Below are 27,748 nucleotides of genomic sequence, written 5' to 3' on the forward strand. Positions count from 1 at the left end.
AGTATTTAGCAACAGTTACTTCATAGGGTAAATGTTTTTCCAAGCAAACTATTTTATATTTCATTTTCGGCCTGTGTGGTTTTGAGTTCAGGCAACTGTGAACATGTGTAAGTAAAGACAGAAGCAATAATTTCATCTGGTGAGAATAAAGGGGCATATTTCCTCCATTTCTGTGATTTCAGTTTGGATTTCAGGAAGAGCAGAAAGTCAAATGGAAAATCCTGTGTAATGTTGTGGTGAAAGAATGCGGCATGAAAAAATGTTCTAGAAGCTTCTCTGTAACCATTAAATCATTGTTGTATAACAAAAAAGTCATTAAAAACAGAAATGCATAATTTAGAATAAAGGGTTTGGCCCCTATTTCCTAGAGACCACTTTATAATGAAGGAAATGTGTCTATGATGCATTACTTAGAAAAGACAGGATATCACTCTATACTTTTCCACATGCAATGGAATACTTTACTCCTGAAATTAGAGCATCGTGGATCAAATCTGCTGTTAAGTAATGCAATAATTTCAATGTGCTTAAAACAAATCTAATCAACTAATGGTATTTTTAAATCAAAAATTTCAACCTTTCTACACACTTGTAGAGATATTTAATATCATACAGTTGTCAAAATATTAGAAGCATATTATGTTTTCTTCTATTATATCAAGAAGTGATTTGTTCATTATTAAAGATGCAATGAATACAAAACACATATGTTGAAAGTATCATTCTTATTAGCTACAAAGATTACACTCATTATTAATAAAGAGCATAGAAGAGGCAGTTAAAAGTTTAGATGCTGGAGTCAGCTAGCCAATTATCTCGTGCTGATTGACTCCAGGCCAGGTATTTAAATTGGAATCTCAGTGTCCCCATCTTATAGGTGGGGAAAAAATAATAGAATTTAGCTCTAGGGTTGTTACATTATATGAATTAGCTCTCACAAGCACTTAGCTCAGTGCTGGGACTAAAATGAACAAATTTTCATGACTTTTCACAGCTCCTCCCTGACCTTTGAAAGTTACAAAATAGATGAAGTCAATTCTTTTCCATGTCTCAAAATTTGTCCTCCTCCATTTTGAGGATATCTTTTTTTTTTTTTTTAACATGTCTTTCCACCTTGCCTTTGTCTACCTCATTCCCCAAAGTTTACACTGTATTCAAGATGACTTTGGCAATCTAAGGCTTCCTACTGGGAGGCACCAACAGGTTTTCATTGTCCCTCATTCATTATCCTTGCCTCTTCATGTTTGGCTGACTTTGATTATAGAAAAATACTACTGTGGGGTTCCAGGATCAAGATGCAAAATTAGAAAGATCCTGAGCTCACCTCCTCTCATGGACACAACAAAACCACAACTACATATGGAACAACCATCTCTGAGAACAACCTGAAGACTAGCTGGACAGACCTTCTACAACTAAGAACAAAAAGAAAAGTCCACACATCGAGAGGCAGAAAAGCAGTCTAGTTAGAACCCACATCTGCATTGTGAAGACCCACAAGCAGGAGGGGTATCACAGCTGGAGAGGTGCCCCTGGCGAGTGAGGGGTGTGAGTCCCATGTCAGGCTTCCCATCCTGAGGCCCTGCGCTGGGAAGATGAACCCCATAATGTCTGGCTTGGAAAACCAGTGGGGTTACACTCACTCCAAATCCCAGCACAGACACAGCAGCTTAAAAAGTATCTGGGTCATAGGAGAAGGAGATTCACTGACTAATTTTATGGCAGGTGCTGGAAGGACAGGGATCTGGTCGAACTTCCTCTGGGGACAGAAGCACTGACAAGCATCATTCTTTTTTACTCTCCTTCTACCTAGCTGGCCTGGGAGGGCGGGTGGGCACCACTTCTGTCATTCGCCATCAACCTAGCTAACACCATGCGTCCCAGCCCAGCATTCCCCAGAGGACCTGCCCAGGCTAGCTCCTTTAAAGCAGCTCCCACCCCATCATACCCAGCAGACTGCCCCAGCTCTCCTCCAAAGCAACTCCTACTCCAGGGGGCCAGTCATGCACACCAGGGTGCCTGCAGCAATCACAGCCCAATCACAACAAGAGGGCACATGTGACCCACACAGGGGATACTCCAGGAGCACCTGGCTCTGGTGAACAGAGGGGACTGCACTGCTGGGTCCCATGGGACATCTTGTACATAAGACCACTCTTTCAAGACCAGGAGATGTAGCTGTTATACCTAATACATAGAAACAGACATCGAGATTTAGGCAAAATGAAGAGATGAAGGAATACCTTCCATGTGAAAGAAGAAGACATAACCTCAGAAAAAGAACTAAATGAAATGGAGATAAGCAATTTACCAGATAAAGTGTTCAAAGTAACAGTCTTAAAGCTGCTCATTGAACTCTGGAGAAGAATGGTTGAACTCAGTGACACCTTCAATAAAGAGACAGAAAAAATAAAAAAGAACCAATCAGAACAGAATAATACAATAACTGAAGTGAAAAATATACTAGAGGGAATCAACAGCAGATTAGAGGATGCAGAAGAATCAGTGATCTGGAAGACTAGGCAGTGGAAATCACCCAAAAGGAACAGCAAAACACACACACACACACACACACACACACACACACACACACACAAATGAGGATAGTTTAAGGCATCTCTGGGACAACATCAAGCATACTAGCATTTGCATTATAGGGGTTCCAGAAGGAGAAGAGAGAGAGAGAAATGGATAGAGAATATATTCAAAAAAATAATGGCTGAAAATTTCCCTAATCTGTCAAAGGAAAGACACCAAGTCCAGGAAGCACAGAGAGTCACAAATAAGATGAATCCAAAGACACATTATAATTAAGATATCAAAAATTAAACAGAGCATCTTAAAAGCAGCAAGAGAAAAGCAAATAGTTACACACAAGGGGATCTCCATAATACTATCAGTTTTTACAACAGAAACTTTACAGGTCAGAAAGGACTGGCACAATATATTCAAAGTACTGAAAGGAAAAAATCTTACTACCAAGAATACTCTACCCTGCCAGGTTATCATTCAGAAATGAAGGCGAGATAAAGAGTTTCCAGATAAGTGAAAGCTAACAGAGTTCATCACCACTAAATCAACCTTAAAAGAAATGCTAAAGGGACTTCTTTAAATAGAAAAAAAAAGGTCATCACTAGAAACAGGAAAATTATGAAAGAAAAACAATCTCACTGTTAAAGGCAAACATAGTAAAGGTAGTAGATCAACTGACTATAAAGCTAGTATGAATTTTAAAGACAAAAGCAGTGAAATCATAATATCTAAAATAGTTAAGTGATACACAAAATAAAAAGATGTAAAATATGACATCAAAAACATAAAACATGGTTGGGGGAGTAAAAATGTAGTGCTTTTTGAATGTGCTCCAACTTGAGCAACCATCAACTTAAAATAGACTGCTTTATACATACATTGTTATATATGAACTTCATGGTAAATACAAACCAAAAACCTGTAAGAGATACACAGAAAATAAAAAGAAATGCAAACATAACACTAAAGAAAGCCATCAAATCCAAAGGGAAGAGACAAGAGAGGAAGAAACAGAGAAGAACTATAAAAACAACCAGAAAACAATTAACCAAATGGCAATAAGTATACCTATCAATAATTACTTTAAATGTAAATGAACAAAGGGGCTTCCCTGGTGGCGCAGTGTTTGAGAGTCCGCCTGCTGATGCAGGGGACATGGGTTCGTGCCCCGGTCCAGGAAGATCCCACATGCCATGGAGCAGCTGGGCCTGTGAGCCATGGCCTCTGAGCCTGCACCTCCAGAGCCTGTGCTCCGCGACCGGAGAGACCACAACAGTGAGAGGCCCGCGTACCACACACACACACAAAAATGTAAATGAACAAATGTTCCTATCTCTAAAAAGTGGTTATAGAGGGAACATATCTTAACATAAGAAAGGCCATATATGACAAACAAAATTACATGGAACCACAAAAGACCCCGAATAGCTGAAGCAATCTTAAGAAAGAAGAACAAAGCTGGAGGTATCATGCTCCCTGACTTCAAACTGTACTGGAAAGCTATGGTAATCATAACAGTGTGGTACTGGCACAAAAGAGCCCAGAAAGAAACCCACACTTACATGGTCAATTAATTTACAACTAAGGAGTCAAGAATATAGTGGGGAAAAGAAAGCCTCTTCAATAACTGATATTGGGAAAACTGTACAGCTACATGAAAAATAATCAAAGTGGACCACTTTCTTACACCATGAATTGGAAATGGATTAAAGACTTAAATGTAAGACCTGAAACCATAAAACTCCTAGAAGGAAACAAAGGCAGTAAGCTCTTTGACACTGGTCCTGGCAATATTTGTTTGGACCTGTCTCTTCAAGTAAGGGCAACAAAAGCAAAAATAAACAAATGAGACTATATCAAACTAAAAAGCTTTTGCACAGAAGGAAACCATCAACAAATTGACAATGTCACCTACTGAATGGGAGAAGATATTTGCAAATTATATATGTGATAAGGGGTTAATATCCAAAATATGCAAAGGACTCATACAACTCAACACCAAAAGAAGTAAATAATGCATTTAAAAAATCGGAAGAGGACCTGAATAGACATTTTTCCAAGAAAGACCAACAGACACATAAAAAGATGCTCAACATCGCTAAACATCAGGGAAATGCAAATCAAAATCATAATGAGATATCACTTCACACCTGTCAGAATGGCTATTACAAAAAAGACAAAAAATAACTGTTGGTAAGGATGTGGAGAAAAGGGAACCCTTGTGCACTGTTGGTAGGAACGTAAATTGGTGCACTCACCATGGAGAAGAGTATGGAGGTTCCTCAAAAAATTAAAAATAGATTACCATATGATCCAGCACTTCCATTTCTGGGTATTTATCCAAAGAAAACAAAAACACTAATTTGGAAAGATATATGCATCCCTTTGTTCACAGCAGCATTATTTACAACAGCCAAGATGTGGAAGCAACCTAAGTGCCCATAAACAGATGAATGGATAAAGAAGTTGTGGTATGTGTACACAATGGAATATTACTCAGCTACAAGCAAAGAATGGAATCTTGCCATTTGCAACAACATGGATGGACCTGGAGAGTATTATGCTAAAGTGAAATAAGTCAGACAGAGAAAGACAAATATCATATGATTTCACTTATACAAGGAATCTTAAAACAAAACAAATGAACAAACTAAACAAAACATAAAAATTCTCATAGATACAAAAAACAAAGTGGTGGTCAGCAGAGGGGAGAGGTGGGGTGCTGAGCAAAGTAGGTGAAGGGGATTAAGGGTCCCAAACTTTGAGTTATAAAATAAATAAACCACAGGAATGTGGGGATGTATTGTACAGCACAGGGAATGTAGTCAATAATGTTGTAATAACTTGGTATGGTGACGAATGGTTATTAGACTTATTGTGGTTATCAACTCATAATGTACATAAATGTCTAATAGTAATATAGTATATTGATATTGTACACCTGAAACTAATGTAATATTCCATGTCAACTATACTTCATTTTTTAAAAGGGAAAAAATACTATAATAACTTTTGCTTTTTAAACATCATAAGTATATTTCATTACTATTTTTTCAGGAAGAAATATGGCTAAAAGCTTCAAACATGTAAGTCCACAATGTTTTCCAATTTTTTAAAATTCCACACTAACTGACAGATCATCATGAATGATGTACAAAAGATTATTTTGTGGTAAGATAACTCTAAAGAGAAGTAATTCAAAATCATAGCTGCCAGACCAAAAAGAAACCAATATACAAGTACTTGCAATAAATCCTTAATAACGAAATTACCAGGTTTACTATCCCTTTAATACTTTAATACAGTTTTACTACTCCCTTTCATCTTTAAGGGGAAAAAAATAACCTAAGTAATAATGGGTGAATTTATTCTCCCCAGCCTACAGACAAGGACTCAGATGGGACTGGGCCCAAATTACCCAAAGATAAATAACTTTAATAGAAAATGCCTTGGTAAATATTTTTGATCTACTTGTGTTTATAGACAACAGAAGTACCACCAGTTTGACATAGTAAGTTACAGAATGAGACCAGGGCTATCATAGGAAGGAAGACTACCTGGTAGTCATGCAAAGTTGCTTCATGTTACTTGCATTTCTCTTTTGCACTTAAAGTCATCTCTACATTTTTTTTTCTTTTTAAATTTTTATTGGAATGTAGTTGATTTACAATGTTGTGTTAATTTCAGGTGTACAGCAAAGTGAAGATACACGTGTGTGTGTGTGTGTGTATATATATATATATGTGTGTGTGTGTATATATGTGTGTGTGTATATATATATATATATATATATATATATATATATATATATGCTTTTTCAGATTCTTTTCCCATACAGGTTATTACAGTATATTGAGTAGAGTTCCTTGTGCTATACAGTAGGTCCTTGTTAGTTATCTATTTTATATATAGTAGTGTGTATATGTTAATCCCAATCTCCTATTTTTTATTAAAGCCAAGAAGATATTCTAACCAATTTTGCTGTTGTAAAAATATCATTTTTCAAGACAAGAAAAAAAAGAAAAATGTTTAGCAAATTAAAATAACATACCTGAAAACCCAGAGGATGCGGAGAAGAGGACTGAGAGTGCCAGGGACAGAATCTGCACTGCCATATAGTGGGAAAGTCACATAACTGCCCTGAACCCCCAAATCTGGGAAAGTAATTTACCCCTTTACATCGGTCAACTGAGATCAAGCACGTAAAGTACTTTAGTGAGTTAAAGGAACATATGCATGTAGATGTATGTAAAACTGAAAAACAATTCCACTTGAAAAAAAACTCCAAAATCATACCAGAGTTGTTCTAAAGTTAACTTTGACCCTCTGAAAACCTGAAAAGTGCAGAGTATACTTTTGGGTCCATGGAATGTTACTGTATAACTCAAAACAAATCATGGTGAATTTCTCCTTAAGGAGAAAACTGAAAATGGATGTTTCAAAGACCTTTCTAGCTGACTCAGTAACTAAGTAGAAGTTGTACACCATTTTTCAGAGAAATCTGCAAATTGTTTTAAGTTTTTTGCAATTTCACATATGATAGAAGTCACCAAACAAAAATATTTTAAAACACCAAATCAAAGGTGAAGCTAGTTTGATGAAGAAAACAAACAGATGAATTTTTAACCTCAGTTATTTTATATGGTAAAAAGTAAATAACCAATTATTTGAAAATTGTATCTAATTTGCTAACTTCTATAACCTCATATTTTTGAAATATTATGTCTATCTATACTGTTACATCTAAATCACTGTATTTTTCATTGTGTAACTCAGCCCATTGTGAATCTTTTTATGTTTATGTAATACATATCTCCATTTTTCCTATTGAAAAATAATGAGATGATAGATTCACTTAAGGAAAAAAATTTAAGGAACTCATATTACTTTTCTATTAACCCATGAAAATTACAACAACACACATTTATTCTCTTACAGTTCTGTAGGTCACAAGTCCAGCACGGAGCTAAATTCAAGGAGTTGGCAAGGCTGCACAGCTTTCTGAAGTCTCTAGGGAAGAATCTATTTCCTGTCCATTCAGGTTACTGGCAGAATTTAATTCCTTGCAGTTGAAGGGACCAAAGTCTCCGTTTTCTTGAAGGCTGCAAGCAGAGCGCCATTCCCAGCTTCTGGAGGCATCCACATTCTTTAGTTCATGGCCCCTTCCTCCATCTTCAACACCAGCAATGGCCGGTCAGGTCCTTCTCAAGTTGAATGTTTTTGACCCATTCCTCATTCAGCTTCTTCCACATTTAATTAGTCATGAATAGTTTGGGCCCATAGATAATCCAAGATAATATCCTCCTCTCAAGGTCATTAACCTTAATTATATCTGCAATGTTCATTTACCATATAGGGTAACATATTCACATGCTCCAGGGTTCCAGGGATTATGATATGGATATTTTTGGGGGGAGGGGGAGTCATTATTTTCCCTACCACAGAAATATTATCTGATATCCTAGGACCAGATAGTTTCCATGTTATTTAAACTTATCCAGGGCATTAAAAAAGATGGAGCTCATCGAAATCCAAATTATGAGGCCATCATAACCCTAATAACAAAACCAGTCAAGAATAATACCTAAAAAAGAAATCTACAAGCTAAACTAATTTGTTAATACAAGTGCAAATGGAGTTACTATAATGTTAGTAAATCAAATATAGCAGCACATGAACAAAAGTAAAGCATGATTAAATAGGGCTTGTTTCAGGATGCAATGAGTGTTGAACATGAAGTATATCCAATCAATGTTATGTTCATGCAAGTTACTATATTAATAATTTAGAGGAAGAACAATACACAATCTTCTCAAAAGATACTAAAAATGAATTTTGTAAAATTTATCATGCATTATTTAGTGAAAACTCTTACTAATATAACATTAGAACTTTGTAAACCTGAATCTGAATCAATCAGAAACCAATTGTAAACATCATACTTGATGAAACACTAGATATTCCTGCTTAAAATCAGGAATAAAGCATAGGCTATATTTTGAAGTCATAAATTCGACTTACAGGAATACTTCCTTCCCCAAAATATTGCATAAACTTTTTTATGCAATAAAACCCTAACCCTAATCCTAAAAGAAGAAAAATTTGGGGGCTGACTGTGGCCTCAGGCAAGGAAAACATACGTGACATCAATAGAAGTTGAATGAAATGCATCCATGCTTAAACAAAATGACATGAGATTGATTTTATATTTTCTTTTATAACCAGATAGGGTAGAATGCCCATAATATTGTGAAGTTAAAGTTTCAGTGGACACAATTTTTATTTTAAAAATGTGTGCTTTATTTATGTATTTTTAAAAAATATTTTCAACTTTACTTCTAATCTTCTTTCATTGCATATGCAAAGAAAAAGTTTAGAAAGAATATCTTTGAATGAGTAACATTCATTATTATCTTTGGTGATGGGAATAGGATTTGGGTAAGTGAAGGCAGATTTTCAAACTTACCACACAACTTCTTTATTTTTTGCCCATTTAAGAGCAGTTAAATAAATAAGAATGTATAATAAATAATAAATAAAAAGAATAAATATAACTATAGAATAAAATATAATTAAAATGTACAATAAATAGTAGTTAACCTGTAAAATTTTTATCTTTCAAAAAATTCTCAGATTTTTTTTCCTCACACTTAAGTCATCCAAGAAACTATTGTTAAACATCAGTCTTTCAAGTCTTTTCATGGTTGTGGCTATCATTTGCTTAAAAGAAAAATAACAAAAAATCTAAAACAATGAGCAAGAAGTATACTGCAAGCTGGAAGATCAATGCTGGAAGCCTCTTAACATGACTCACACTTGTGACCTCAGAGACCAATAACACATTTGCTTAGTTTTCATGCCTCGGGAGGTTATTTCCACGGACAATTTTTCACACATTGCTAAGGATACACTGTTAGACAAAGGCATCAATATTTCTTAGGAAAGGACAACACTGTGTTTAAGAAGCAATTTCTTTCATAAAAAAAAAAAAAAAAAGGCTAGGAATTTGGCATTTGACAAGATTAGCCTTACCAGGGAGCATGTACCTATTTCCCTACAGTAAGAGTGGTTAACTTTACCCAAATAAAAATGTTAATACATCAGATCTAAAGATTGTTATATCTTTAAATACTACATAATATTTAAAGTAAATTTCCAGGAAAATTGATAGCCTAAAAACTCATGTAAAATTGAAGATATAATAAAACAAATTTAAATGACCAAATTCCTATCTTTATCTATCCTCATATAAACAAATTTAGTCTTGTTCAATTGCATATAGATGCATCTTTGTTGTACAACACAGAATTGTGAGTTTGTCAAAAATGAATAAGGTACTTTAAACATACCAAGAGAACTGAATCTATTTGGAAGTATAATTTCTTAGTCTCATTTATGGCAATATTGAAGTTTATTTAGCCACAGAAAGATATTAAAGCACATATGGCCTAAAAGGATAATAAGATATCATGATTCCATTTTCCTCTACCAATGTCACTAAAATTAAATTTAGTGACATTAATTAACCTACTCGAGTAGGTGACTTTTGTCTTTCTACTACCTTCATATTCCTCTTTTTTGATCATTCTGTAACATAGCCTCAATTTCACTAGTTATTAAACTTTACATCAGACCCACATAGGGAAGCCATTAACAATGCAGTTGCCGAGCAGGAGTTTCAAGATGGCGGAAGAGTAAGACGCAGAGATCACCTTACTCTCCACAAATACATCAGAACTACATCTACACATGGAACTGCTCCTATAGAACACCCACTGAACGCTAGCAGAAGACCTCAGACCTCCCAAAAGGCAAGAAACTCCCCACGTACCGGGTAGGGCAAAAGAAAAAATAAAGAGACAAAAGGATAGGCATGGGACCTGCACCAGTGGGAGGGAGCAGTGAAGGAGTAAAGGTTTCCATACGCTAGGTAGTCCCTTCGTGGGAGGAGACTGCGGGTGGCGGAGGGGGAAAGCTTCGGAGCCACGAAGGAGAGCACAGCAACAGGGGTGCAGAGGGCAATCGACCGGCACTCACCAGGCCGAGAGTCTTGTCTGCTTACCCGCCGGGGCAGGCGGGGCTGGGAGCTGAGGCTCGGCTTCGGTTGGAGCGCTGGGAGAGGACTGGAAGCAAGCGTGAACACAGCCTGAAGGGGTTAGTGCACCACGGCTAGCCGGGAGGGAGTCCAGGAAAAAGTCTGGACCTGCCGAAGAGGCAAGAGACTTTTTCTTGCCTCTTTGTTACCTGGTGGGTGAGGAGAGGGGATTCAGAGTGCCGCTTAAAGGAGCTCCAGAGACGGGCGCGAGCCGCGGCTATCAGCGTGGATCCCAGAGATGGGCATGGGACGCTAAAGCTGCTACTGCAGCCACCAAGAAGCCTGTGTGCAAGCACAGTTCACTATCCACACCTCCCCTCCCGGGAGTCTGTGCAGCCTGCCACTGCCAGGGTCCCGTGATCCAGGGCCAACTTCCCCGGGAGAACGTATGGTGTGCCTCAGGCGGGTGCAACGTCACGCTGGCCTCTACCGATGCAGGCTTTCCCCGCATCTGTACCCCTCCATCCCCCCGGCCTGAGTGAGGCGGAGCCACCGAATCAGCTGCTCCTTTAACCCAGTCCTGTCTGAGAGAAGAACAGACGCCCTCAGGCGACCTACACGCAGAGGCGGGTCCAAATCCAAAGCTGAACCCCGGGAGCTGTGTGAGCAAAGGAGAGAGAGGGAAATCTCTCCTAGCAGCCTCAGGAGCAGAGGATTAAATCTCCACAATCAACTTGATGTACCCTGCATCTGTGGAATACCTGAATAGACAACGAATCATCCCAAATTGAGGAGGTGGACTTTGGGAGCAAAGATATATATATATTTTTTTTTTTTCCCACTTTTCTCTTTTTCTGAGTGTGAATGTGTATGCTTCTGTGTGTGATTTTGTCTTTATAGCTTTGCTTTTACCATTTGTCCTAGGGTTCTCTCTGTGTTTGTTTTTTTAATTACTTAAAAAAAACTTTTTTAATAATTATTTTAATAATTTTATTTTATGTTATTTTACTTTTTTATTTTATTTTATCTTCTTTCTTTCTTTTTTTTTCTCCCTTTTATTCTGAGCCATGTGGATGAAAGGCTCTTGGTGCTACAACCAGGCATCAGGGCTGTGCCTCTGAGGTGGGAGAGCCAAGTTCGTACACTGGTCCACAAGAGACCTCTCAGCTCCACGTAATATCAAACGGTGAAAATCTCCCAGAGATCTCCATCTCAACACCAAGACCCAGCTTCACTCAAGGACCAGCAAGCTACAGTGCTAGACATCCTATGCCAAACAACTAGCAAGGTAGGAAAACAACCCCATCCATTAGCAGAGAGGCTGCCTAAAATCGTAACAAAGCCAGAGACACCCCAAAACACACCACCAGACATGGACCTGCCCACCAGAAAGACAAGATCCAGTCTCATCCACCAGAACACAGGCACTAGCCCCCTCCACCAGGAAGCTTACACAACCCACTGAACCAACCTTAGCCCCTGGGGACAGACACCAAAAACAACGGGAACTATGAGCCAGCAGCCTGAGAAAAGGAGACCCCAAACACAGAAAGTTAAGCAAAATGAGAAGACAGAGAAACACACAGCAGATAAAGGAGCAAGGCCAAAACCCACCAGACCTAACAAATGAAGAGGAAATAGGCAGTCTACCTGAAAAAGAATTCAGAATAATGATAGTAAAGATAATACAAAATCTTGGAAATAGAATAGAGAAAATACAAGAAATATTTAACAAGGACATAGAAGAACTAAAGAGAAAACAAACGGTGAGGAATAACACAGTAAATGAAATTTAAAATTCTCTAGAAGGGATCAATAGCAGAATAATTGAGGCAGAAGAATGAATAAGTGACGTGGAAGATAATATAGTGGAAATAACTACTGCAGAGCAGAAACAAAAATGAAAAGAATTGAGGACAGTCTCAGAGAACTCTGGGACAACATTAAATGAACCAACATTCGAATTATATGGGTCCCAGAAGAAGAAGAGAAAAAGAAAGGGACTGAGAAAATATTTGAAGAGATTATAGTTGAAAATTTCCCTAATATGGGAAGGAAATAGTTAATCAAATCCAGGAAGCACAGAGAGTCCCATAGAGGATAAATCCAAGGAGAAACATGCCAAGATACATACTAATCAACCTATCAAAACTTAAATAGAAAGAAAATATATTAAAAGCAGCAAGGGAAAAACAACAAATAACACACAAGGAAATCCCCATAAGGTTAAGAGCTGATATTCCAGCAGAAACTCTGCAAGCCAGAAGGGAGTGGCAGGACATATTTAAAGTGACAAAGGAGAAAAACCTACAACCAAGATTACTCTACCCAGCAAGGATCTCATTCAGATTTGATGGAGAAATAAAAATCTTTATAGACAAGCAAAAGCTAAGAGAATTCAGCACCACCAAACCAGCTTTACAACAAATGCTAAAAGAACTTCTCTAGGCAGAAAACACAAGAGAAGGAAAAGACCTATAACAAACCCAAAAGACCAATAACAAACCCAAAACAATTGAGAAAATGGTAATAGGAACATACATATCACTAATTACCTTAAATGTAAATGGATTAAATGCTCCAACCAAAAGACATTGACTGGCTGAATGGATACAAAAACAAGAACCATATATATGCTGTCTACAAAAGACCCACTTCAGACCTAGAGACACATACAGACTGAAAGTGACGGGATGGAAAAAGATATTCAATGCTAATGGAAATCAAAAGAAAGCTGGAGTAGCAATTCTTATATCAGACAAAATAGACTTTAAAAGACTATTACAAGAGACAAAGAAGGACACTACAAAATGATCAAGGGATCAATACAAGAAGAAGATATAACAATTGTAAATATTTATGCGCCCAACATAGGAGCACCTCAATATATAAGGCAAATACTAACAGCCATAAAAGGGGAAGTCAACAGTAACACGATCATAGTAGGGGACTTTAACACCCCACATTCACCAATGGACAGATCATCCAAAATGAAAATAAATAAGGAAACACAACCTTTAAATGATATATTAAACAAGATGGACTTAATTGATATTTATAGGACATTCCATCTAAAAACAACAGAATAAACATTCTTCTCAAGTGTTCATGGAACATTCTCCAGGATAGATCATATCTTGGGCCACAAATCAAGCCTTGTAAATTTAAGAAAACTGAAATCGTATCAAGTATCTTTTCCGGGGCTTCCATGGTGGTGCAGTGGTTGAGAGTCTGCCTGCCGATGCAGGGGACACGGGTTCGTGCCCCAGTACGGGAAGATCCCACATGCCGCGGAGCGGCTGGGCCCGTGAGCCACAACTACTGAGCCTGCACGTCTGGAGCCTGTGCTCCGCAACAAGAGAAGCTGCGATAGTGAGAGGCCCACACACTGGGATGAAGAGTGGCCCCCGCTTGCAACAACTTGAGAAAGTCCTCGCACAGAAACGAAGACCCAACACAGCAAAAATAAATTAATTAATTAACAAACTCCTACCCCCAACATCTTCTTTAAAAAAAAAAAACCTACAAACAAATGACAGTGAAAACATGACAACCCCAAACCTATGGGATGCACCAAAAGCAGTTCTAAGAGGTTTATAGTAATACAATCCTACCTTAAGAAACAAGAAACATCTCAAATAAACAACCTAACCTTACACCTAAAGCAATTAGAGAAAGAAGAACAAAAAAAACCCCAAAGTCAGCAGAAGGAAAGAAATCATAAAGATCAGCTCAGAAATAAATGAAAAAGAAATGAAGGAAACAATAGCGAAGATCAATAAAACTAAAAGGTTGTTCTTTGAGAAGATAAACAAAATTGATAAACCATTAGCCAGACTCATCAAGAGAAAAAGGGAGAAGACTCAAATCAATAGAATTAGAAATGAAAAAGGAGAAGTAACAACTGACACTGCAGAAATACAAATGATCATGAGAGATTACTACAAGCAACTGTAGGCCAATAAAATGGACAACCTGGAAGAAATGGACAAATTCTTAGAAATGCACAACCTGCCGAGACTGAATCAGGAAGAAATAGAAAATATGGACAGTCCAATCAGAAGCACTGAAATTGAAACTGTGATTAAAAATCTTCCAACAAACAAAAGCCCAGGACCAGATGGCTTCACAGGTGAATTCTATCAAACATTTAGAGAAGACCTAACACCTATCCTTCTGAAACTCTTCCAAAATATAGCAGAGGAAGGAACACTCCCAAACTCATTCGATGAGGCCACCATCACCCTGATACTAAAACCAAAGATGTCACAAAGACAGAGAACTACAGGCCAATATCGCTGATGAACATACATGCAAAAATCCTCAACAAAATACTAGCAAACAGAATCTAACAGCATATTAAAAGGATCATACACTGTGATCAAGTGGGGTTTATCCCAGGAATGCAAGGATTATTCAATATACGTAAATCAATCAATCTGGTACCCCATATTAACAAATTGAAGGAGAAAATCCATATGATCATCTCAATAGATGCGGAGGAAGCATTCAACAAAATGCAACACCCATTTATGATAAAAACCCTCCAGCAAGTAAGCATAGAGGGAACTTTCTTCAACATAATAAAGGCCATATACGATATACCCACAGCCAACATCATCCTCAATGATGAAAAACTGAAACCATTTACACTAAGATCAGGAACAAGACAAGGTTGCCTACTCTCACCACTATTATTCAACATAGTTTTGGAAGTTTCATTCACAGCAATCAGAGAAGAAAAAGAAACAAAAGGAATCCAAATAGGAAAAGAAGAGGTAAGTCTGTCACTGTTTGCAGATGACATGATGCTATACATAGAGAATCCTAAAGATGCTACCAGAAAACTACTAGAGCTAATCAATGAATTTGGTAAAGTAGCAGGATACAAAATTAATGCACAGAAATCTTTAGCATTCCTATATACTAATGATGAAAAATCTGAAAGTGAAATGAAGGAAACACTCCCATTTACCATTGCAACAAAAAGAATAAAATATCTAGGAATAGACCTACCCAAGGAGACAAAAGACCTGTATGCAGAAAATTATAAGACACTGATGAAAGAAATTAAGGATGATACAAATAGATGGAGAGATATACCATGTTCTTGGATTGGAAGAATCAACATTGTGAAAATGAGTATAGTACCCAAAGCAATCTACAGATTCAATGCAATCCCTATCAAACTACCTCTGGCATTTTTCACAGAACTAAAACAAAAAATTTCACAATTTATATGGAAACACAAAAGACCCTGAAAAGCCAAAGCAATCTTGAGAAAGAAAAACGGAGTTGGAGGAATCTGGCTCCCTGACTTCAGACTATACTACAAAGCTACAGTAATCAAAACAGTATGGTACTAGCACAAAAACAGAAATATAGATCAATGGAACAGGATAGAAAGCCCAGAGATAAACCCATGCACATATGGTCACCTTATCTTTGATAAAGGAGGCAAGAATATACAGTGGAGAAAAGACAGCCTCTTCAATAAGTGGTGGTGGGAAAACTATATAGCTACATGTAAAACAATGAAATTAGAACACTCCCTAACACCATACACAAAAATAAACTCAAAATGGATTAAAGACCTAAATGTAAGGCCAGACACTATCAAACTTTTAGAGGAAAACATAAGCAGAACACTCTATGACATAAATCACAGCAAGATCCTTTTTGACCCACCTCCTAGAGAAATGGAAATAAAAACAAAAATAAATGGGACCTAATGAAACGTCAAAGCTTTTGCACAGCAAAGGAAACCATAAACAAGACGAAAAGACAACCCTCAGAATGGGAGAAAGTATTTGCAAATGAAGCAACTGACAAAGGATTAATCTCCAAAATTTACAAGCAGCTCATGCAGATCAGTATCAAAAAAACAAACAACCCAATCCAAAAATGGGCAGAAAACCTAAATAGACATTTCTCCAAAGAAGATATACAGGTTGCCAACAAACGCATGAAAGAATGCTCAACATCATTAATCATTAGAGAAATACAAATCAAAACTACAATGAGATATCATCTCACACCGGTCAGAATGGCCATCATCAAAAAATCTAGAAACAATAAATGCTGGAGAGGGTGTGGAGAAAAGGGAACCCTCTTGCACTGTTGGTGGGAATGTAAATTGATACAGCCATGATGGAGAACAGTATGGAGGTTCCTTAAAAAACTAAAAATAGAGCTACCATATGACCTAGCAATCCCACTACTGGGCATATACCCTGAGAAAACCAGAATTCAAAAAGAGTCATGTACCAAAATGTTCATTGCATCTCTATTTACAATATCCAGGATATGGAAGCCACCTAAGTGTCCATCAACAGATGAATGGATAAAGAAGATGTGGCACATATATACAGTAGAATATTACTCAGCCATAAAAAGAAACGAAATTGAGTTATTTGTAGTGAGGTGGATGGACCTATAATCTGTCATAAAGAGTGAAGTCAGAAAGAGAAAAACAAATACCGTATGCTAACATATATATATGGAATCTAAGGGGAAAAAAAGGTCATGAAGAACCTAGGGGCAAGATGGGAATGAAGACACAGACCTACTAGAGAATGGACTTGAGGATATGGGGAGGGGGAAGGGTAAGCTGTGACAAAGTGAGAGAGTGGCATGGACATATATACACTACCAAACGTAAAGTAGATAGCAAGTGGGAAGCAGCCGCATAGCACAGGGAGATCAGCTCAGTGCTTTGTGACCACCTAGGGGGGTGGGATATGGAGGGTGGGAGGGAGGGAGATGCAAGAGGGAAGAGATATGGGAACATATGTATATGTATAACTGATTCACTTTGTTTTAAAGCAGAAACTAACACACCATTGTAAAGCAATTATACTGCAATAAAGATGTTAAAAAAAAAAACCCAAAAAAAAAAACAATGCAGTTTCCTGTGATTCAGTCCCTGATTCTGAATCATTAGGATGGGGATGGGCCCAGGAAACTGAATTTTAATAGCCACCTCTGGTGATTCTGGCTAAAGTTCTCTGAATCACAGTGCTCTCTATTTTTTTAAGACTCTCTTGAAAATTATTTGTGTTGAGGGTTAAGCTAGGATAGTTATCAAGGTGTTTTCTTGTTTGATTTATAATTTTCTACCAATTGAATTTTCTTATAATTTACGTATGCCTCTGGTTAAAAACTACTACAGTTCATTTTCCTGCCAGTCTTTAAACCTTCATCAAAAATCTTAATAGTCTGCCTTTCATGATTCACTTCACTTGTCTTTTTTTTTTTTTTTTTTTTTTTTGCGGTACGCAGGCCTCTCACTGTTGTGGTCTCTTCCATTGCGGAGTACAGGCTCCGGATGCGCAGCCTCAGCGGCCATGGCTCACGGGCCCAGCCGCTCTGCGGCATGTGGGATCTTCCCGGACCGGGGCACGAACCCGTGTCCCCTGCATCGGCAGACGGACTCCCAACCACTGTGCCACCAGGGAAGCCCTTAACTTCACTTGTCTTTAATGGCTTTTAAGAGTCTTAATCCACTGTAGGATTTTGATATACACCTCTGTACAGTATGTTTCTTGAGTGAATTTTCTACTTCTCTAACTGGAGAATAAATGTCCCATCCAAAACTACCTGGTACAATGTTGTACATTCTGTGATTGTTCAGCAAATATTAGCACCTGACTACACGTCTCAATAAGAATCTGCAACAATTTTAAAGCTCTCTACTGGCGGTTTCAATCCCTTTTTGAAATACATTGTTCAGAAGTTCTGCACATTTCACCTAAATCCACCAAGTAAGTGCCTTCTTTTTATGTAGACAGCAGAAAGGAAGAGAATTCTATCAGAACAAAGAAATTATTCGTAGTTCTTAGAACAAATAAATCATCATTCAACTCCTTTCCCCTGGTTTAATTTTAGTTCATCAAATTACTCTTTATATTTCATTTGCAAGAAATATTTTCATTGAAAAAGTCTAGTGCCTATGTTCTAATTGCTTACTAAAAGAAATTTATATTCTATCTCGTGTTGATAATTTCCATTGGATTAAATTCATTGTGAACCATTAGAGTACTACAGGACTTCTGGAATGTATTCATAAATACTAGTCTACTCGTGATTAATATAATCTTTTGTTAAAACATACCATGTTTGTTTTTTTTCTACAACCCCCAAAGTGTGTATCTTTGCCAAAAGCATTTCAAAGCTGTAATCTTTTAAAGAAACGAGTAACACACCTATGACTTAACTATTTCTACTTCAAAAAATGGAACACTTCAGTTCAGTATTCAAAGTTACAAAAGTCATTTTATAGATATCTAAGTATCTAGAACTATTGGCAATCAGTTACCTAATTATTAGATGCCTCCCTGATTCTCAGAAATAAAAATGTATTTTGATATAAGCAAAAATTTTCAAGTGCTCTTTCCCAGAAATTCCCCATCTGTGTTTTTACATCACTTAAACACACCTAGAACATCAGTGATTTTCTGCTGTCAACTTTCAAAGGCATCAAACATTTGTGTAGTGTTCAGTGTGGTACACACTGAAGCATTTTGAAAATATTTTTTAAACATAAAAACCAAGAAAGAGACCTTTAGAATGAAACAATCTAGTTACCAAAGGGTACATTAATCAAATCATATAAAAAAACATAATTTCCACACTCATGAAAGTAGATTGAGTGCAAAACTTTCTAATTTCATCTGCTAACATAGCCATCTATATGGATCATGAACCGAGTATTAAAATAAAATATGCCTTGTCTTGAACAACACTGTTTTGTTAATTCTGTATTTTCATGTTTTGAAAATGGAGAACGTATTTGGACTAATTCAAGAATATCGTATAAGGACCTTATACCAAAGGTTTTTAATGAAAGTGTGCAAAACTACCCCTGGCCCCCATATGACTACAGAACATAATTTTAAAGTCGAAGTCCTAAAAGCTTGAAATCTAGACTCAATATCTTGTACCAATTTTCCTCTCACCCACTCTCTTCAAAACAGAGATGGGCATCATCAATCCCCATGCCAATGGGAACACAGAGCCCCTGGAAGCAGCAATAACATTCTATTGACTCAGAGGATATGTCACCTGTTCTGAGAATTAATCATGCATCATTTTATACGTTCGATTGAATTAATTCCTCTTGTCATTTCAAGGTTCAATAAAGCCTCTTTCAAATTACAAAGAAATGAATAAAGAAGATTCATATAAGTATTCCTTTAATGCTTATTAATGGTTTTACAATGATCACAGTTAAAAAGATTTCTTCAGAACAACAGTAAAACAATGATCAGTACCATAGGCACTGAGCTTCTAAATTTAAAATCCATGATGTTGCTTTTTAAAGTCATTTGATGGTGGCCTGTTTTTACTATATCAATAAAATCATTCATGGTAGAAAAGAAACAGATCCATAAGTAAACCTAGTGGGACTTGATTAATTTGTACAGATAATGGGCCAACAGTTACTTAGTAAGGTTAAAGAAAAACATATAATATTTTTGCAGTCATGACAATGCCAAATGCCATGCTTTGGGAGACCAAAAAGTTGTAGATATTGCTTACAAATGTAGTCACTCCTGTAAATAAACTGGATATTTACATTGTTTAATTCAAAATGCATTCTAAGAGTTATTCTCAATCAGGTTTTAAAACATAACCCTGGAACTAGCATTATTACAATAATAAATACAATTGAATTTTCCAAATTTTCTTAGTTGTTAAATGTGGGCTGCCTTCACACTAAGTGCCATATGAAATTCCTAATGGCAGATATCAGGTTAAGGTTCTTTCACTCAACACATACGGAGGATGTGCCCCTCCTGGTTCCTGAAAGAGGAGTGGGAAAAAAAATCTTACAAACATGTACCGACTTTAAAAAGCTTGCCATACAATTGCAAATCAAATAAGAACAGCATCACAACTAGTGGGGCTTCTTCCTCCTACCTTTCTCCTCAATCGAAATAAAAAAAATACAGTGAAGTGGGTAAATAAAGACACCTCCACAAAGCTAGTGTAACAAAGTGGATTATTCCACGTGGGAAACCACCACAGCAAGTCAACATTCACTTCCCCCAAGGATTTTATGCCTTTGACCTCTATGCATAACATGGCATATCACATAATTGCACCATAGAAAAGGTGATTAAACAAAAGATCTACTTGTCTCTTAACTAAATGACGACTTGAACTGCCTCAGTAGTTGACACACACCATAAAGACAAGCGTAAGCTATGGTTTAGAAAGGCATGCCTTTCTAAAGAATTTGAAAGGCATGAGGAGAAGGAAACAAAAGCCTCTATGAGCCAATGTCCTCAAATACAGTACAGTGATCCCCACATCTGCATCCCTGGAAAAATGATACAGTAAAAGTGTCCAAAATAAAATGACTTAAGGCATCCTTAACTAAGAAAGATGTGCTCACCTCTGTAGCTCCAGGAAATGTGGCATCCTTTCTCTCTTCATGGGGCTCCAGGGATTTCAGCTCCAAGAGTAGAACCCAAGTCCTGCCTACAAGTCTTCACCATGAGTCATCATGCCCTGTGCACAGTGGGTGGGCTGGTGATCAGAAAACTAGGGATTGGGCTTCCCTGGTGGCGCAGTGGTTGAGAGTCTGCCTGCGGATGCAGGGGACACGGGTTCGTGCCCTGGTCCGGGAAGATCCCACATGCCGCGGAGCGGCTGGGCCCGTGAGCCATGGCCGCTGAGCCTGCGTGTCCGGAGCCTGTGCTCCACAACAGGAGAGGCCACAACAGTGAGAGGCCCGCGTACCACCAAAAAAAAAAAAAAAAAGGAAAAAAGAAAACTAGGGATCTGATGGATCAGACGCCTGAGAAGAAATGCTACACTAAACACAGGACGTCATCAGGCTTGGACCAGCATAGAACAGCTATGATGAACATCAGGGGAAATGATGACAGTTCAGGTAACTTGGTCAACAACCACTGGCCAAAGCCAAGTAGCTGTTCAATGTGATAATTTGGTCGATAAGCGGATTTGATCAAAAATGAATGTGTGCAGTTATTATTTTTCAACTATGAGTAAATTTGGTGTGCTGCTGCTCCTGTATTGCCCTGTCTCCCCATCCACCTAACTGCACAAGGTAAAATCAGAATGATTTTGCAAGTTAGGAAGACACATTTCCAACAACTGAGCATTCCTTGAAGCAATCTGATGGTTCTCCATTCCTTGGCACAAAAATGGAAATGCAGTCTGACAAGCTTAATATGTTTGAAAAACAAAGAAACACTGCCCAACACTCAAAAGCCATGCCTTAATTTTTAAGTAATGTATTACAAAAGCAATAGCATGCTCACAGGAGAAAATAAAACACAGACAAGCAAAAAATGGAACATAACAGACATCAAAAAGCAACATGGCTGGAAATAAGCAAAGTAACCAAAACATGATTAAACCACATGTTTGCCATGTAGATCCTTCCTTATGCATACATATTCATAGAGTATTATATTTTTACATGACAGTTTACATACCTAATACATTAAGTATCAGACATTTAAGTTGTTCCAATTTTGCAATATGATGAATAATAGTACAGAGAAGACATATGGGCTAAAAGTTACTAAATAGAATAATGCAAAGATGTAGAAAAATATGAAGTGGACAAAAGAAGCTTTGCAAAACATGACAGTTTAACAAACTGATGAATCAGAAAATATTAGTGATTGAGGAGTCTCACATTTAACCAAATTGTCATTTAAACCTGCTTATCTACTTGCTTTAAGTCCAAGTAGATCAACACATGTGCTACAAAGAGTTTGATATGTATCAGTAGGACTCAGAGGCTTTTTACATAGATTCATTACATAAATGATTGTTAAAGATTAGACTAGATGAGAAGCCCAGTGTACTCGTCTACCATGGCTGCTGTAAAAAGTTTCCAGAAACTTGGTAGCTTAAAGCAACAGAATGTTATTCTCTCACAGCTCTGGAGGATGGAAATCTGTACTCCCCCAGAGGCTCTAGGGGAGAATCCATCCCTTGCCTTTTCTGCCTTCTGGCAGCATTCCTTGACTTGCGGCCACATCACTCCAATTTCACTGCCTCCTCTGAGAAACCTCAGTTCTGCTCTTAAGGACTTTCAACTGATTAGATCAGCCTCCCTTCAGACAAGCCAGGATAATCTCCCCAAGACCCTTAATTTAATCACACCTGCAAATATTCTTTGTTCAAATATGATAACATTTATCAGTTTTAGTCATTGGAATCTGATATCCTGGTGGGGGGAACACTTTTCAACCTACTACACCTAGTATTCACAGAAATTCGTCTAAAACTGTCTTGAATCTGACCCACTATTTCTCATCAGAACTATATTAGTCCCCATGTTTCCATGTCTACTCTAAGGATGCAAAGTATAGGCCTCGTATTTGAATGCCTTTGCTATTGTCCCACGTGAAAATATCATAAGATCACCTCCCCAGACAAAATTAATTCCTCTTGCTCTATTTCTTGTTTATTGCTTGGTCTTCCTGTGCCTCCATCCACACAGCAAGACTTTGAGAGTCATCTTTTTTCATGTTACCCACATCCAATCGATCCCTGAGCTCTGCTGATGCTTTTTTAGTTCATTTCAGATCAGTCCCACTCTCCCTCTCTCAACTCTGAATATTCTTGCTTTAGCTGGAGGTGGAGGTGGCAGGGCTCAGCTGGCCTGCTGCTGGGCTCTGCCCTCCACATCTGCCCCCCTTTACCCATTCTCTTTTCTGCTGTCAAGTGACCTCTCTAAAACTTTCTAAATCTGAACACCTCGCTTCCCTACTTAGACCCTTTGAATGCCTCCAATTACTCTCAGATTTAAGTCCAAATAGCACAGACATAGAAGGCCTTTCTTGATTTGGCCTCTCCCTACCCCTGCAACCTCATCTAGTATTTCTATCCCACTCCCTCCATCTATCCTAAGCAATTTGACGTAATTTCAGTTTTCCCAAAGTATCACGATTTCTTTCATTTCTGTATTTTGGAACATGTTACAGGTTTCTGCCTTAGGGGGCAAACAAGAAGACAACTCCTATTTATACTCCACAATTTGGCTAAGAGAACATCTTGTTTAAGAATGTATCCTTATACTTTTTAAATAGGTAAATTTTATACAGTAGTATGTGAATCATATCTCAATAAATGGTTATTAAACAAGAAGAATGCATCCTTTTCAATGATGTACCAAAACTCATTTAGCATCATATACATCTCCTACAACTTTGCAAGCCTCCCGCACCTCCCTCTATAACATTTATATGATATTTGCATCTATTGGCACATCTGACTCCTGAGGGCAGGACCCTGACAAATTCATCTTCATTTTCTCCTCAATTAATATAATGTCTGGCACAAAGCAGATGCTTATTGAATGAATGACTAAAAGATTATAATCCTTAAACACAGTGATACACAGTTGAAACAAATTCTAATAAATCCAGCAAGTGTTAGAACTGAGTTTATCACCTGGATTGAAGTCAACTGGGTATCATTTGTCACTTAGAATGTAAATTACCTTAAGGACTAAATTACTCTTAGGACTGACCAATAGCAGCCTTTAAATTTCAAAGCACAGGCATGTACATGTAATTGTGCTTTAAAGCAATGTAATCATTTCCCAATGAAATACATCCTTTGTCCTCAATTTGAATTCTAAGAGTTAGTGTTCATATTTACCAATCTGCATGCAGGAATGAATCACCATCTGGCTACTATAAGCTGTGTTTAATTAGCTTTAAAGCATTTTTTCTAAGAGTGTCCGTCCTTCCAACTTAAGCACCACTAATTTTCTTGGCTGCCACATTATAGAACATATAAAGTAAACATATCCTTTTTAGTGGGGCCAAAACATTCATTACAAATACTTAAAACCAGCATCCACACCCAACCCAAGAGTCTTCATATCTTTGCATCACCAAATATATAAACTTTCTTTTTTTTCCTGTTTTCAAAGCTTTTTCATAAATGGTAAAGATCAATCTTCATGAGATATATTACTAACAACCAAGTTTTCATTAATTGTCAAAATAACAGAATAACATAATGCTATATGTTCTTAGTTGGAAGAGAGTACAGCCCAGAAGAATTATATACAGATAACATGGGCAAACTTTAGACACAAAATCTACTGATTACTTTCCTAACAGAGTACATCTCCTGGCACAGCAAACCTGGCTTCCTCTCCACCATTCAGCAGGAAAGACAGAGGAGTCAGAGAAAAAGGAATAAGGGATCTTTTCTTGCCTTCTCTGAGCTGATGGGGTGGGGTGGGAGAGGGGATAAAGTCTCACTCAGTAACTCTCAGTTTTCTATCTGCTGGTTTAGGAGGAGAGATTGTATCTAAATAACCTCCACTATCTCACTGCCATAATTCCTTGTCTCAGCACCATGCTTGTCTTTTTTTAGAACTTTGTAATTTAGACTCATCACATAAACTTCCTGCTAGCAAAACTCTTCCCAGTTTGTAAAAGAGGATTGAATATTTTAATATTTTACAGTATTCCACAAAGAGCTTCTACAATCCTAGTCTGGAAGTCACTGAACAAGCATAGGGCATCTGGGAGGAGAACTTAAATAGTCAAAGAATTTTATGACAGGAGAAGGACGTCATCCTTTAGAACTGAATCAAGAAGGTACTCACAGGCTCACCCCGTGATCCATCCTGCCCTGGAGCACCTGGAGGTCCTGCTTCTCCCTTTTAATGATAAAAAGAAATAGAGAATTCCATTTGCACATATGCTCACTAAAATAATATGTGACATTACATACTAAAGCATGTTAAATATAGACAAAAACAAAAATTACTTCTGCATTATTTTTTTTCCTTTCCTTTCCTTTTAAAAAATTGATAGTTGATTTACAATGTTGTGTTAGTTTCAGGTGTACAGCAAAGTGATTCAGTTATACATATATATTCAGTTTTATGTATATTTTTTTCAGGTTCTTTTCCATTATAGTTTATTACAAGATATTGAATATAGTTCCCTGTGCTATACAGTAGGTCCTTGTTGTCTGGATTATTGATATCAACTTTTCCTGACATCAGATAACTCATTCTGAAATTCATAAGGTGACTATATAAATATCAAATCTATACATGACAGCAGATAATTGAGTTGTTATAAAATAACTGGGGTACTTGTATACTTCTTATGAGAATAGGATTATTCTTCTCTTCAAAGTAAATGTGACTTATATCACATTTATATCAGTCTTTTTCATATCTATTTTTATTTTTACTTTAAAATTTTTCACCTGTCGGACATAATGTGACCTTGCCTCTCAAGAGTTGCATTTTAAAATCAAAAGAAAACTTTCATTAAGAATGCAGCTATTTATAGGTTATTACTTGAAATTATTTAGCACTTTAATCCAGTATCTATTTAAAATAAACATCTAAAACGTGTATTTTAAGTAGCTGTTCAAATTATAATAGTTTTCAGTTATATATCTTCAAATTACTCTGCTCGAATTATTTACGCACCTTATTTTACACCCACTTTCTGGAACGCTTTAAGTTTTTCCCAAATGAATCAATTGCTAGCATGTAAAAACGTATCTGACACTATGCCTACTAAAACAATAAGTATTAGCTGAATTTAATCCTAAAATGTATAATATCCACAGATCAATACAGCTATTAAAATGCCTGGACGAAAATAAAGAGCGGTTGGGGAGAGTCCCTTGAAATAGACACAGACACACACCACACACACACCCTCAAACATTTAGACTTCTTGAAATCTATCAGTCATCAAGAGCCTTGATACTGTGTGTCTGCTCAGCAAAGTATTACATCTTAACAAGCAAAGTTCTCTGCAAACAATTGTGCCACACTTGGCATTGTACCAGAGAGAACATTTCATCCTACATGAGAGCAAGAGAGAAAGTAAAACAAAAACGAAAATATTTTGCTTGTAACTAACTCAAATACCTGAGTCAAAATAAGTTTAAGGGGGAAAAGATCTCAGAATACATGTGCTGAAGCATATGCCAACACCATTTTCCATAGTTTCATATTCTAATGAACTCCCCAAATTGTACAAAATGAACCACAGAGGGAAGAACCAATAATACTTGGCTAACACAATCAGCCCTTAGGAAAAAAAATCCAGCCTTATCACATTATATAAACACTGCTTCCCCCACTTTTATGAATCCTTGCAATTCATTAGCACAGGGAAATACCAGCTAAAGCCAAATATTTCATCTGTTCCAATTTTATTTACAAACACTAGATGACAGTTGAGGATAGAAGGGGAAAAGAATAATGTTTTCCTGTAAATTAACCAAACTAGAGCGCAGGGAGGTCCTGCTTACCCAACGGTTCTACAGAAAATCTTATGAAAATATCAGAGAAACAGAGATGGATGCTAGATTCACAAAAGCCACAAGTTAAAAAGCCTAAACGATTAGAGAAAAGGGCTATGGCAGGTCCTAATGCCAGAGGGAAATTATACAATAACAATCCTGAACTCCACACTCACAGCAGTAGTCAGTGTAAGTAGCTTCGGGCAGGAAAAAACTCTTTGCAGGAAAGAGCTTTCTGCAGGGGGCACCCCTTTGTCTTGACACTAACCTTACACCAGGCACCCCTGTGCTCTACTCATCTCTGGCCCTAGCACACCTTTCAAATCTTTTGATCACATAATACTTTGCCTAACTTGTTGGTTCTTTCCGTAGATCAAAGAAGTAGAAATGAAGAATAAGTAATTACCAGATAACCAGAACTTTTCCCTAGCTTCCCATTCAGTAATCTTGCAAACCGTGTGAACGAGATAGGATCTAAAGAAAGATCACGAGGAGTTGACAAGTCTGCACTCGAGCTGGCATACAGTGGGGGATGGCAACCACTCTGACCCCCTAGCCCAATGATTAACTGAGATTACTTCCTGTTTCCCTTTAAAAGCTTTTATGGCTGAGCAGGATCTTCGGAGGTGGTTTTTGGGAGGACACTGAGTCCATCATCTCCCCAGATTGCTGGCATTCTGATTAAAGGCAACTTTCCTCTCTACCAACATTTTATGAGTATTGATTTTGTAACAGCGGGACCAATTTGATAACATCAGGTGGAATCACCCGTGTCAGTGGTTCTCAAGGATGGTCCCCAACCCAGCCAGATCAGCTTCGCCTCACTTGGGAACTTCAAAATGCAAACTTTCAGGCCTTGCTGCAGACCTACTGAGTCAGAAACTCTGCATGGCAGGG

At 37.5% G+C, this 27,748-nt stretch overlaps 1 protein-coding gene across 1 annotated transcript in view; it reads right to left on the reverse strand.

Moving 5' to 3' along the window:
• COL21A1 (collagen type XXI alpha 1 chain) overlaps window positions 1-27,748 on the reverse strand; it is a 127,612-nt gene that overhangs the window by 23,214 nt on the left and 76,650 nt on the right. Inside the window, exon 16 of the mRNA XM_082664712.1 lies at window positions 25,182-25,235. Coding sequence (XP_082520838.1) covers window positions 25,182-25,235 — 54 coding nt within the window. The remainder of the gene's footprint in view (window positions 1-25,181; window positions 25,236-27,748) is intronic.

This window comes from Grampus griseus, assembly GCF_964374135.1.
Source record: "Grampus griseus genome assembly, chromosome: 10".
In the NCBI taxonomy this organism is placed as follows: Eukaryota; Metazoa; Chordata; class Mammalia; order Artiodactyla; family Delphinidae; genus Grampus; species Grampus griseus.